At 43.3% G+C, this 14299-nt stretch overlaps 1 protein-coding gene across 1 annotated transcript in view; it reads right to left on the bottom strand.

The window, feature by feature from the left end:
• DZIP1 (DAZ interacting zinc finger protein 1) overlaps window positions 1–14299 on the bottom strand; it is a 40564-nt gene that overhangs the window by 22571 nt on the left and 3694 nt on the right. Inside the window, exons 3-6 of the mRNA XM_044437762.1 lie at window positions 9648–10172; window positions 4996–5080; window positions 2247–2371; window positions 1166–1327 (exon numbers count right to left, since the gene is read on the bottom strand). Of these exons, the coding sequence (XP_044293697.1) occupies window positions 1166–1327; window positions 2247–2371; window positions 4996–5080; window positions 9648–10172 (897 nt within the window). The remainder of the gene's footprint in view (window positions 1–1165; window positions 1328–2246; window positions 2372–4995; window positions 5081–9647; window positions 10173–14299) is intronic.

Here is a 14299-nt window from a genome sequence, read left to right as displayed (position 1 = left end):
CATTTGGATGCCAGGAAGCACTTCCTGACATCCAAATGGAACCTTGGCTCCCTGAGCTTTGCTCCATTGGAGCGCGTTCTGCCTTCCTCTGCAGGGGAGAACAGGTCTCTACCCATCTCCATGTGACATCCCCTCACATACCTGTATGTCGCCAACCTATCCTCTCTGAGTCTCCTCTTCTCCAGGCTGAAGAGACCCAGTTCCCTCAGTCTCGCCTCATACGGCATCCCCTGCAAACCGGCCACCAACCTTGTGGCCCTACGCTGCACTGACTCTAACCTGGCTATATCCTTTCTGGAATGAGGGGCCCAAAACTGAACACAATACTCCAGTTGCGGGCGCACCAGAGTCATGTAGAGCGGTAGTAATACCTCTCTTGACCTAGAAGCCACACTTCTGGCTATGCAACCAAGGGTGGCGTTCGCCCTCTTGACCACCGCATCACACTGCTGACTCATGTTTAGCCTGCAGTCAACCAGCACCCCGAGGTCCCTTTCACAAGTGCTGCTCTCCAGCCACTTGTCCCCCAACCTGTACTTATGACAGCTATTCCTATGCCCCAAGTGCAAGACCTTGCACTTATCCACACTGAACGCCACCCTGTTGTCTCCTGCCCATTTCCATAGTCTGTCCCGATCCTTTTGGATCTGGAGTACCTGCTCCAATAGAACTCTGTATTCTACGCAGGCAGTCCTAGCAGCTGCATCAGGAAATGAGACTGTGCATTAAGCAACCAGTCCTTATCAGTGAAGCATGTGTTTGTGGGAGCTGCGCTTTTGTGCAAGTACAGTTTTCACCCCAGCACAGAGAGGGAGCTTAAGAGACACAGGGGACAATCTTCTGCATGTTTTGAGAGAAAGAATTCCCACAGCCCTCAGCATCCTTCAGCCACTGTGGCTGGCTGGGCAAAGCCAGGAGCTGTTAGAACACCGCTCTATCTAAGCACACACAGGACGGTGCCCTTAGCTTTTTTTTTAGTTCTTGGTCCTGAAATGTGATCTGTGAACATACCAAGAGTTGTATAAAATTATGTGCTTAGAAAATATTCTTAGCCTTTCCCCTATATTTACAACTTGCCAATAACATCCTGTATCTCAAGCAAGTGATCAAACCAAAGCAACTTTACAGAGTATATCCTCTAAAACTTCATCCTTCAATTACTTACAGTTTCTAATTCTGTATTTTTTGCAGTTAATTCTTTAAACTCCTTCATAAACATCTCTTTCACCTTCTCCAATTCACTGGCCAATTTTTCTTTTTCTTCTTCTTTCCATTTGTGAAATAACTGGCGAATCTCCTCCTCCTTGGATCGGTGTTCCTCATATTCCTAAAATTGCTTTTAAAGTATTATTCTGAGAACTCTTCGCATGGATGCAACAAATCAAAAAGTTGCAAGAAGCACAAAAGTCTCGCCTGGGGGATGCAAGTCACATCCTGTCATCAGAACATCCCTAGGCACACACTTCAATGGCTTTTACATAGGTCACTGCCAAATTATATTCTCTCATTTCTAAAATAATGCAGACTTACAAGAGTTTTGTTTACATGGCCAGCTTGCTAGGGTGATATAAATCAGTTGTGGGTCCTACTCAGGCTCCCTGCCCTGCCACTATCTTCCGTTCTTGCAAGGCCTTATGCTTCCACCTTCGTCCTTGTCCCCATTTCATTTCATTTCATTTCATTTTCTGCCTCAGCTCACACACTGACCAAACTATTCTCAGACTCCCTGCTTGCCTGGCCTGCCTCCTTCACGCCATGCAACATGACTGCATGCGTCTCCTCAGAGGGCCATGCCTGACAACGTACGATCCAGACCCCTCAACCCCATATAGCATTCATGGTTCAGGCACCGACCCTGTTCCTGAAGTGATCCAATGCTAGAACCCTATAAAGGTTATCTGTGCCCAGCCTGATGCACTGAGTGTCAGTCTGAGGAATGCTGTGCAGGAGAGGAATACAGACATTAATAACATACACTTCTACTTTGTTTTACTAAATAGGATTAAACCAGACCTCTCCAATCTGTCACTCTGCAGATCTTTCGGATGACAAACTTCAGCAGCGCTGACCGCTGGCCGTGATGGCAAGGACTGCTAGCACCGGCTAGCACAGCTGGAGAGCACCAGGTTGCAGAAGTCTGAATTAAACCACGGGCTAGTCTCTGTAGGGTCATACCTTTATTTTTTACCTTTCGTGTCTCTGAAGAGCATCTAGAAATAGAGGGCTGCTATGGAGTATGCCTTTACCTTAGATAATTTGACTATATGAGCATGTTGCTCTGCTTCTAATTGAGACCGGGTAAGCTCTAACTGCTCCTTCAGCTTGTTGATTTCCTCCTGTAATTTATCCGTCTGTGCTTTTTTCTTCTGATCTGTTTGAAAGAAATGCATATGGATAACTACTTTATTTTTTGCTCACATTTTAGGAAATGCTGCTCTTCTTACAGAGGCTTTTCCAAATTCTGCTCTGCTGATTGCAATACCTGGTAGTTTATCAGAACAGTATTACCCAAGCTCTATAAGGAGGAGCTCTATTATTACTATTATATCACATTTTAATCCTGCCATTTTCCTCTTGCAAGGAATGTAACTTGTACAATCCTCCTTTTCACCATTTTATCTGTACAACAACACGCTTATGATGCTGGTTAGACCTAGTGTGAGTGGCCCAAAGTCACCCAGAGAGCTTCATGACTGAGTAGGAACTAGAGCCCGGATCTCCCAGGTCCCCAGTCCAACACAGTACCATATCACATTCCACTGGATCTAACTGCTCCTGAAAAAAACAGTGAAACATTCTGTTCAATGCACGCCCCAGATACTGGCATGGGGTAGGATCTGAGCAAATTCCCGCTCATGCAATTTTCTTCTATCTGATTTTGGATCGTTGTGACCCAGGACTTTGCTGATATAGGGTTACTGAAATTGGGAGATGGGTACAGGAAAGCTCCTTACATGAATAACCTTCCGTTCTTGAATGCAACCCATTATTCTAACTTAAAGGAGATAACCGCTGTGAATGGACAAGCTCAACGAAACTACTTTAGTCTTATGAAAGATTCCAATTAGATTGTCCTTTACCATCAAAGCTGACTTCTCCCTAACAACACTGAAGACTGTCACGGTAAGAAGAACCAGGGCAGCTAAGCCCATCCTCTGGACTTCAGGATTTGAATGACAGACCCCTGTTAAGCTGACCACTGTCTTATCATTTCCCCATGCTTTACACAGCTGTTCCTTTCATTTATTTTTAAGCGCTACGCATATCTTATTTGACTGGGAAGGGTGTAGGTATCTTGGTACGATCCAGGTCCTGAGGCAATCAGTGATGTTGAAACTCTGTTTTTGCTGCAAAAAGTAGAACCCCCCCCCCCGCACCCCCTTGGAGAGAGAGAAAGGCACATTTGAACTAAGCAAGCCAGATCCTGCCATGCTTTGCATACATTGAGAGAAGACAAGACTCACTCAATCATGCAAGGGGAAGTCGAGATTTAGAATTCCAAATATGACTCCAGATATGAAATAAAGCTACAGCTTTGCCTTTACAGGCGCTGAGCAGGATTGTGAAGGACAGAAAATTTTGGAGGACATTCGTTCACAGGGTTGCCATACGTCAGACAACTTGACAGCACATAACAACTGCTGAGGGGAGGAACTTCATGCCAGTTCCAGCCCAGCTCTAGGAATACTTGTTTTGTCCACAGTATTTGTTGCATTTAACTGCAAGACTCTACCTCTGAAAGGAAAAACAGCAGCATATATTAAGATAACTGAACTGCTGAAAATTGCACATCACAATTTCTTTTAGACCAAGCCGCTCCTGAAATCAATCCTTAGTAATTTCATCAGACAGCAACTGCAGTTGAGATTACAGGAAGAAAACAAATCCAGAAAGAAAAACAGAATAGAGAAATTGCTTTTTTGCAGGTGCTCCAAACAAGAAGTAAAGTGATCACAAATCCAATTATATCAGGAAAAAAAAGGAAAATTGGTGATAGCATTAGAGGTATACATTTAGGAACTGTTTTGGCTAGTTGCTACAGCAAAAATCCAGGCATATCATATAACTGAAGGAATACTCATGGTAAAAAATTAAATGCTTTCAACAGCAGAGCAACACAGTGATTTGAGAATATTTCATCCTTCTTTCAAGGGGAATCAGCTAAGGGCTACTGTGTGAGTAATAATGTCATGCATGCACAGTCACACTCATGTATGAAGATACATTCATTCTGGGATATACACAATATGTTTGCTTATACTCCCTGTATGTTTTAAGGTGGAAGCAGAGATCAGCTTCAGGATGTAAAACGCTGGCAAAAACTTTCATGGCCCTGCCCCTTTTAATTTGAAGCCAACATTCAATTATACACATAATTGAGCCTATCTAATTTCTACATTAGCATTTGTACTACTGGGAAAACAAAACAAAACAGAATTCACTTCAAGTCATCTTGAAAGTTAAGCTCCAGTTAGTTATAATTCAAGTTTCACTTGATGTAAAAAATGCAATGACAACAGTATGTAAAAATATTTCAGTAAGAAAATATACATTAAAGCACTTTTTCTGTGCTTTCATTTTTTCCCATCATCTGTCTCAGGTAAAAATACTGTAGTGTACTGGGACATCATCATCATCTTATTTCTCTACTGACCAATAGCTAAAGCTTTTAAGTTTAGTTTTACTTTAGTTTATACATAAAATAAACATATTAAATTAGAACTTTCTAAGGTATCAGAAATGCAAACTGGAAATTTTCCTATGAAAATCTTCTATGAAAACTAGCCTAATTTGCATTGGAAAATTTTCTGATTTCTAATTTTCCAGAAAAACCACTAGTATTGATCAGGACAACCTTCACTGGACATCTGTCTCCAATTCTTGCTCGTTTTTGATTGGTACCTCCCACCTTTTATGACCATTTTCATACAAGAAAACAGATAGACAAGACTGCCAATTCTAAGATCTATGCATTATTTATTTTCCACTACTCACCAATGTGTGGCTGCTCCGCATGGCGACGTTGCAAATGACTGTGCAGGAAGGAATAGTTCATAAAAGCCTTTTCACAAAATTGGCACTGTAAAATAAAAGTAGTTTTGTCAGACAACAATGAAAACTACATTATGCAATTTTAGTGGGCAACTCTGAGGCATTATTTCTGTATATTACAGTGGCAGTCCAGGGACCATTCTCAACTATACAGCTATGTTTTGAAATAGTTAAGCCCACTGGATGGATTTAATCCTAAATGGCAAAACATTTTAGCCTAAACCAATCCTTAAAGATCTCTGTTTGCATCTAAAATCTGTAAGAATTAATTATAATGGTTTAAAGTATACTAACAAAGTTGGGACTTTGGTTACTTTTTATTAGTGTAGTAAACAGCTTCCATTCCATACAAATAAGTACCAGCTTTGTCCGATTTATAATTCTCCTTCCATGTTTTCATACTCCCCCTACATCTCTCCTCACGACTCAGTGAACAGTTTGAAAAAGGAAAAACAAAATGGGTCACAAAATCTTCTACTCCGAAGTTTTAGGAAAACCAATTCCATATTTGTTAGCAGAACACCTACACCCTGATCCAGAATGCTTCTGGTCAGTATTAGTATAAAAGGAATGTTATTAGCCATATTCTGTTGTGATTTAGGGAAGGGTGATTTCACTATCTGTTATTCTTCAATGTGCTTCAAATGAACACATTTTGAAGAAACTGCTGTTCTAATTCTAGGGTATCAGCTGACACAATGTAAAACACGGCTAAAAGCAATAAATAGCCTTTTAAGAACCTGTTCAGTGGAATTAAACTCTGATTCTTATTGAATTCCCAGCTCTCATCTACTATTAAAAAAGTTACTGATTACTACTATGCAATTAAATATAAATGCCTTGAAAGAGCCACTAAGAGTATAAATAATTAAGTAGCTTTTTTGTTGGATAAACGTAACATACAAAGCCTGGGTAGCGAGGGGTGAGTGCCAGAGAAATGCCAAAAAGCAGCAGGGATCTCCTACTGAAACCTATCAAGGCTCAATGCATTAAATTGCCTGTGAAATATCATTTTCCAACCAAACCCTCATCTTAAAACTGACTCCCTTGCCTGTAGTGGCTTCATGCTTTATTCTTTATGCAGTTATTTTAGCACTTCGCACATTAGTTTTTTTTCGCTTGGTGGAGATGAGCCTCACACTACACTGCTGAAAGGACCTCCTTATTCATTAATAAGTATAAACCACATTTAACAACAAGGTTTTATCATGTAGGAAAAAGGTTGCTCCTGCAAAATAGTGCATTTGACCAGTAGAATAGTCCATGTGGGTTTCATCTTTTCCCATGAACATGTTGAAAGACACCAATGCAGGACCCATACAATGACAGTATCTAATTATTATGGCTTTCCTCATGTAATGATGCATAACACATTAACATTAGGTGAAACGCAAATGTCTGCGATTGAGCTTTCACTGTAAGAACAAGCAGGACCATATGGCCCCATTCTCACTCATGTAGCTACCTGACTTATTTACTGGCAGTGGGATTATGTGCTCATGTTTTTTCAGGGATGAGTATTTCAGCTGCAAATAAGACCTTCTTGTGTGAGGCTCTGTCTTGCTTCTGTGGCCACACTCAGAAAAGCACAAACATTTTTAACCCCTCCCAAAGTGACCACCAGCCCAGCAGCCATTCCTGCTCACTGTAATACACTGATCTAAATATAATTGGGTTACACTGTGGTTCAGATGTTTTGGACTTCAACTCCTGGTACTACTGACCCCTTGTTTCTGGGAACTGAGGTCCAAAACATCTGAAGATATGCCTTCTGGTAACCCCTGCGTACAAACCCTAATGTAAGTTTGTAAAAACAAGTATGAACCTGAAAGAAGCAATTGCCCAGTGGGAGCAATATATTCTTAAGACAGCATGGCTTACTTGTTTCACCTATTTATCCTCTAAGGGAAGCTTAAGCTATCTGTGGATCACAGTGTACTTAAGGGCACATACACAAGATTGCATTTTAGGACCACCTCAGATATGTACCTTGACTTGCAGAATTAGAAATCAAAGGCACTTACGTGCAATTAACTGGGACAAGGATAAAAGTGTGGGGATCCTATCAGCATAATCACACCACACATTGGGTTTGGGTGCACTAAATCAGGGATGGGGAATGTGTGGACCTCCCGATTTAGGTGGACTGCAACTCCCAATGGCCTCAACTTGCACAGCCAGTGATAAAAGATGATGGGCGTTGCACTCCATCATCATTTGGAGTGCCCCACAATTCATATCCCGCACCTCTTACCCCTAGAGATGATGCGAAAATTTACAGACCATACTAGTGGTCTGTATACCTCTGTATGTGAGCCACAGAGGGAGCGGTACAAGACAGTCCTGTTTTCATTTTGGCCGGGTCCCAAACCCACAGCACCTAATAATGTTCATTACGACAAATCTGGAGCCAAGCTGCCCTTGGGGACAATACATACCTACAGTCCAGCACTTCACCCATTTTCAGATGCAAACTCCTAAGCTGGCATGCACACAGGCTGGAGCCTTCCCTTGTACTTTTTGGAGTGATGGGGCGGGGGGACCTACCCAAACAGTTTCCACTACCTGGAGTACATGCAATTTTGGGAGCTCTTATGAGAACTCAGGAATTGGAGCAGTATGTGGGAATTCCTGCATCCACAACTTTCTCCTTGCAAGGGTGGATTGGCTGTGTTTACCACTGCAACAAAAGAATAGCAGGTGAGGCATTTTTCACAACCTTCCAGCTTTTGCCGTTCTTCACCCATTGAAACTGATGCCTACCTCTGCTGTACACTTTGGGCTTTCTTCTCCTACATCTCTTTTGCTTTTCCTGTCCCAGACTGATAGACATACTTCATTATTTCTTATAAAGTGGGAATGAATATAGCAACCACTTCTCTCTTAAGCATCTCTTCCAAATTCCAAACCAATTGTAGCAGAATGGGACTCTTCCAACAGTTTCCTGGGGGTGATTCATTGCCTCATGTCTTCTGGTTGTGCCCTGCCTGCCAGCCTTTTGGCTTTTTCACTAGGTCTGACTTTTCCATGTGAGGCTTGGCTTCACATCATTCCTAGGCATTTATTTCTGGAAACTAGAAATTTGCCAGTCTGGTAAGTAGGACTACTTCGCTTAGGCCAAGGTTATGAGTGACTTATCTTATTTCTACTGCTGCCGAAACATTAGGATTTTTTCTTACTGATTGGTTTAGACCACGGTCCCCAACCTTTTGGGGTCTATGGGCACATGTGGGAACCTGAAAAACTGTTGTGGGCACCATCACAAAATGCCTAATTAATGGATCACCACTTTGGCATACACTTGTCACATCTGTAGCTCTATGTATGTAGGGTTGCATTTTATTCGGCAAAAACTTTTGTTACATGTCTACTGGACACCATAGCACCTTGTTACTAAGGCATTCTCTAATTCTACTAATTGCTGGTAGTGCAATACAGCTAATGCTTCTTCTAAACATGCTTTAGCAATGTCCTGTAGTTGCTTGTTTTGAGGGGAGGTTACTAAACAGACCAATTTTTTTTTACTGGAAAAGCCTTTACTATCAGTGATCAACAAACGCTTTAAAATGATTTACCTACTTTATGAAAATTAATAAAATGAAAGGAAATGGATTCTCTGTGCCTTTCTACAGCTAAAAGACTGCTATTACAAAATTGGAAGGATTACCACTCACTTCCTATAATGCAACAGACAGTACTTACAATGTTTTGGATATATAAATGGGTGACATATGCCAACAACAATGGATATTTGTTGAAGTCTGCATATAATTGCTACAAAGTTGGATGCATTTCAGACAAATCCAGAGAAATACACTAAAAAAGTAAAAGGGCCCACAGGCATCATGTTGGCGGCCCCTTTACAAATACTATTGGATAGGCTTCATGTTAGACACCCTGGGTTTAGACAGACAAGCCTATTAATTTGAAGCCTTAAGTGAATGCCACAAGGATTCATGTTACATGTTAACTTTGACCAAAGGAGTAAAAATAATTCAAACTGTATGGAGACCATCACTTTAATCACCCAATCTACTAATCAAATCAGTCTATTTTAAAGGAAATCAACCCTGACTGTTCTTTAAAAGGTCAGATATTGAAAATGAAACTAAAATACTTTGCCCACCTAATGAGAAGGAAGGACTCATTGGAAAAGACCCTGATGCTGGGAAGCACCGACAGCAAAAAGGGGATGGCCGAGGATGAGGTGGCTGGATGGGGTCACTGGGGCGGTACGTGTGGGCTTGGGTGGACTCTGAGGGATGCTGGAAAACAGGCGAGTCTGGAGGAAGGTTGTCCATGGGATCGTGATGGTTTGGACACAACTCTGCTACTAAACAAACAAAAAACTGATTCAACCGATTCTGCTTCAAGCACAGTCAGGCACGGGGCTTCCAGTTGATTCCAGTCTCCAGACAGTGGAAGCAACTGGAAACAGGTCTGCGAAGTTGGAGGAGGCAGCAATCCCAGATACACGTGCCCCTGGGGCTACAGCCCACTGAACTCCCCGGCCTGACCAGACACGCCTGGGAATGGGCTGGCGAGGTAGGGCGGATCGACGCCCCCGCTTCCCGCCCGGGCAGCCCCCCGCCTACCTGGTGGTAGGTGGCCCCGGCCTGGAGCATCATCTGCTGGGTGCCGATCATCTTCTTGCGGCGCTTGCACTCCTCCTTGAGCAGCCGGATCTCCTGCGCCCCGCGGGCCACGTCCTTGGCGAGCAGGTCGCGGTGCGCGTCGGCCGCCCGCAGCAGCTCCTGGGCGGCGCGCAGCTGGGCGCTGAGGTAGTCCTGCGAGTGCAGCAGGTACTCGAGGCTGAGCTGCGCCAGGCGCAGCAGCCGCAGCAGCAGCGGGTCGGCGGGGCCCTGGCAGTGCGGGCAGCGCTCCCGCTCGGCGCTGCAGAAGGTGACGTGCCCCAGGTGCTCCTGCAGCGCCGCCACGTCCACCTCGGCCGCCACCCGCTCCACGTCCACGGCGCTCAGGCGCCGCCAGTCCGGGCTCTCGTGCCGCGGGCGGAACTGGAACGGGGGCAGCGCCGCCGGCACCGGAGAGGAGGCCGCCGCCGCCGCCGCCGCCGCCATCGACGATCGGGCAGGCAGCGCAGCGCGCGGGGCCGGCGGAAGCTGCGGGGGAGAAGGAGACGCGGGCGGTCAGTCAGCGCCCAGGGCGGATCGCGCCCGGCCACCGCCTTCCCCCGCGCGGCTCGCATGCCCTGCCGGCGGGCCGCTCCTCGTCCCGACGGGTCTTCTCGGCCGCTGGGCGCCGCCTGCCGGTGATGACTGGCCCGGCCCGCCGCGCGTCGCCCGTGTTGCCGTGGGAACCAGGCAGCCCGGGCCGCCGCCGCCGCCGCGGGGCCTGGTCCTGCAGCGAGGCCTGCGCCCCCGCGCCTGAGACACCCGCCGGCATCGTTTCCCCGAGACAGCTGCAAAACCGGTGCAGGCGACGTGCCCGCGCCAACAGGGCCGGTTTCCTGGCCTCATGGGCATAAAAGGGCTGCCATCTCCCCCCCACCACCCGCGGAAAGACTGTCCGTTACTGACGGGCAGAAGTTCAACGGGTGTGGCCTACCTTCAGCCTCCTTTTCCCCCTCGCATGATGGAAAACGTCACTTGTTGAACTTCTGGCCCTCCCTACGGTTAGCTTCTGAAGGGACCCCCCCACTGCATTGCTACCAAATCTGCCTCCAGGGCAGAGACTGTTCCCAAAAATCCTAATTTACATGTGTATTAATAACTGAAGAAGGGCTGATGTACTATTCTAAAACAACATTTTACTGTTCTAGTGCATACATAAGCTTAAGATAAACCTAGCTTTAAAGAAGAAAACATTTTTCCCCATAATTCACCTACGAAAATACTTCTAGGCTGCATTCCTATACACAAGTCCCACTGCCATTATAAAATTGCAATGTTAGTGTAGTTCAGACATTTTCTGGAGTTGGAGTCATTTTCTAGTAACATTCTAGAAGATCTGATGAAGTAGGTATTTGCCTATGATACTCATGTCACAAAAATGTGTTAATCTACATTGTCACAAAATCTCGTGAAGAATCAACTGAATGGCTACTGTGGGCCTATTTTTTATATTTTAAAGGCAACCACAGATCTGAAAAATTACGGAAGTGTAAGCTAAAATTAAGGATGCTATGGAAAGAAAAAGATAAGAAAAAGAAAAAAAAAAGATCAAAACAAATAAGATGAATCAGTTCCATGAGAGAAACTACAGCCCTGAGCTTACAAAGCTGAGCATGCCTGTCAATAGCAAAAGATTTTGGAGGGCACTTAATCACAGTTGTAGATGACCTGATGGCATGTAACAACATAAACTCAACCTTTAAGCATCAATACCCTCCCTCCCCCAAAGAAAACCACTGGAAAGCTTAAAATGATCATAGCATCTCATATTTCCTGTGGTTTTTTAAACATCATTTAAATTACACTGCAACACTTATTTTGCATCACAAAAGCCAGAAATTTAGTCTCCTCTGTTATTTCAAGGCAAACTTTACACAAGTCTCAAGAATGTAAGGGGGTTTTCTTGCTACTGCAAGCCAGGAAATGCCTTCATTTATTGCCACTTTCTAATCAGAGATTGGAGATAAGGGAAGTGTTTCCTTTGCTAGCACTATCAAGTGACCCCCTTCCCCAGGTATGGCATGCACATGTGTAGTCTCATGAGCCTGACCCATTCAGCCCTCAAACACCAAAAGGGCTGTGTTCCTCTGCTCTGAACTTTCATATCTGGATAAACTTGCCTATAGTTAAATTTTAGCAGAGTTACTGCACCAAGAGGAGGCCTTGGGAAAAAACATTTCATCTTCTTGAACCAGCACACTTCAACATACCATTAAACAGGCAAAATTGGTTGAAGAAAATATGTGCGGCCTTACCTACTTTTTACATCATACAAGATAGTCAACTAATTTAAGATTTTCTTTTGTAAAGTATCTGATGTTTGATTAATGTATTAATCCATTTAAATACAGATGTCTTTGTGAAGTTAGAAGAAATGGTATAGTTTTGCTGAAATGCAGCAACATGTTTTTGTTAATGTAGGAATTTGTAATGTGGAATACTACTCATTTCAGCATACGCTGGACCAAAATGGGTTAAATATGAATAAAATAAAATCCCATCATTGGTATTCCGAAAGATCCAGATTTAAAAGGTGATTTAACGCTGACTTCAAGCAAAGAGCATTAGCTGCTAAGCTTCAATTCCAGATAGTAATTGTATTAATCTGTTGCAGCAAAAACAACAGGCTGTGGCACATGTGCCAAGCATATAAGGCAGAAGCCTTTGTAGACTAAAGTTGTTCCTTGTGGCTAATGTTATTAGACACCTGCAACTGCAGCAAATGCATATGGCAACTCTATCCTACATCCACTTAGGTAACATTATGGCAAGACCTAGTAACATCACCCAGAACATCAAGGGCTCCTTTAGCATCTCATCTCCCAGGCCTTTGAAATAACTTGCATTTTATTGACTGGGCCTCTCAGCTTAAAATCTGTGTTTCAGTTTTTATTGTTTTATACGCAATAGTATCCAGTGTGACACAACTACTAATCTAAATTAGGTTGCACTCCTGTAAATGCCCTTTTTTGTTGTTGTTGGTTGTGAAGTCGTGTCTGACCCATCACAACCCCATGGACAACATTCCTCCAGTTCTTCCTGTCCTCCACCATCCTCCGGAGTCCACTTAAGCAATGACAATTGCACTTGCTAGCACTACCGTGTTTTCTGGTGTCTCACCAACAAGCAGTATTAGCACTGCATTATTTTATTTTATTTTTATTTGGAATTTTTGTATGCCGTCCCATTTGCATAAGCCTTGGGACGGCTTCTAATATATAAATAAATACCTATACAAATACATACATATAAAATCTGCATGAGAAGTCACTCTCCCTACCACAATGCAATTTATGGGCTTTTGTACATGAGGCTGTTAATCCACTGTATTTACTGCTGGTTTCATCACAGAATTGAGATCCAAGCATTACCCAAAGCGCATTCCTGCTACAGAGCCTGTAAGTGGCAATATGATAGTGCAAATACATTCCTGGAAAAACTGTTTTCTTTCACTTTATCAAGTAGCACTGCATTGTCTCTGCTCTAAATAAACTCATCAAAATTCTATTTAAAAATAGAAGCAGATCTTGAGGATTACATCATCTCTGTAAGTAGCTATAAGCAGGGAATGGTAAGCGCACAATAAAAGCCTCCTGTAGAAAAGCAGTATGTTAGGAGTAGTGCTGCATTCCATACTGTCTATTGTATCTTAATTATTTTATGTATTAGTTATTTTTATATCCTGTCTTTTTTCCTTTCAAGGAACTCAGGCAGCTTAAACAATTCTCCTCTTCTAAATATTATCCTCACAACAACAACCCTGTGAGGTAGGTTGAGGTGAGAGTCTGTGACTTGCAGAAAGTCACCCAGTGAAAGTTCCAAGGTTGAGTGGAGACTAGAACCCAGATCTCCTGAGACCCAGTCCTGCACTCTTACAGACCCACACTGTATTTGCAAGCTGTGGCTATATAACTCAAGTAAATGAATAAAAATTATTCCAAGAGGACATGGACACATATTTGACAGCAGCAATGGTGCCATTTAGAAACCAGCCAGGGAATGTTTCAGTTCAATCCACTGTTTAGAGGCCATTCTTCTCCTCACATGAAAAATGCAATTCTTTAAAAAGGTACTTAAAAATTTTAGTGTGATTTTTCTGGATTAGACATCAGTAGGTTTAAGTCTATTTATCAAGGCCTCGACTGAGACTATGGTTTCCTCACCACTTCAGATTTTTCTCACAGGGTTATTGTTCCGAGGATAAACTAAGAGCTATGCAAGCCATCTTGGGTCCCTCACAGAAATTAAAACTACATAGCAAATCCAGGACTCCTATGATATTGCCAATTGCAACTCCATATCTCTATACAGTTAAGCTTTCCATAAAATACATCTGGTTAAAGCTATAACCCTACATCCACTAGCATAGGAGACGGCCCCACTGAACTACATCCGAGATGATTTATATAGGATTCCATTGTAAATGGGCTTTTGTCCACAAATGCTTATACTTAGTCTTTAAGGTGCCTGTTTTTTTCATGCTTTAACTAAGTATGAGCCTGTCTACAAAGCAATGTGGACCTCAAGCCATAGAAGAAAAATATACACGTATTTAAATATGCATTTGGTCTAAATTTTGCTTGTGAAAGACTGTTTTCACAGAGCCTTGTCTCCAA

Source organism: Varanus komodoensis, unplaced genomic scaffold (assembly GCF_004798865.1).
Source record: "Varanus komodoensis strain SLA01 unplaced genomic scaffold, ASM479886v1 scaffold31, whole genome shotgun sequence".
Classification (NCBI taxonomy): Eukaryota; Metazoa; Chordata; class Lepidosauria; order Squamata; family Varanidae; genus Varanus; species Varanus komodoensis.
Note: the sequence above shows the minus strand (reverse complement) of the source record. Positions and strands in the feature narration are given on the sequence as shown.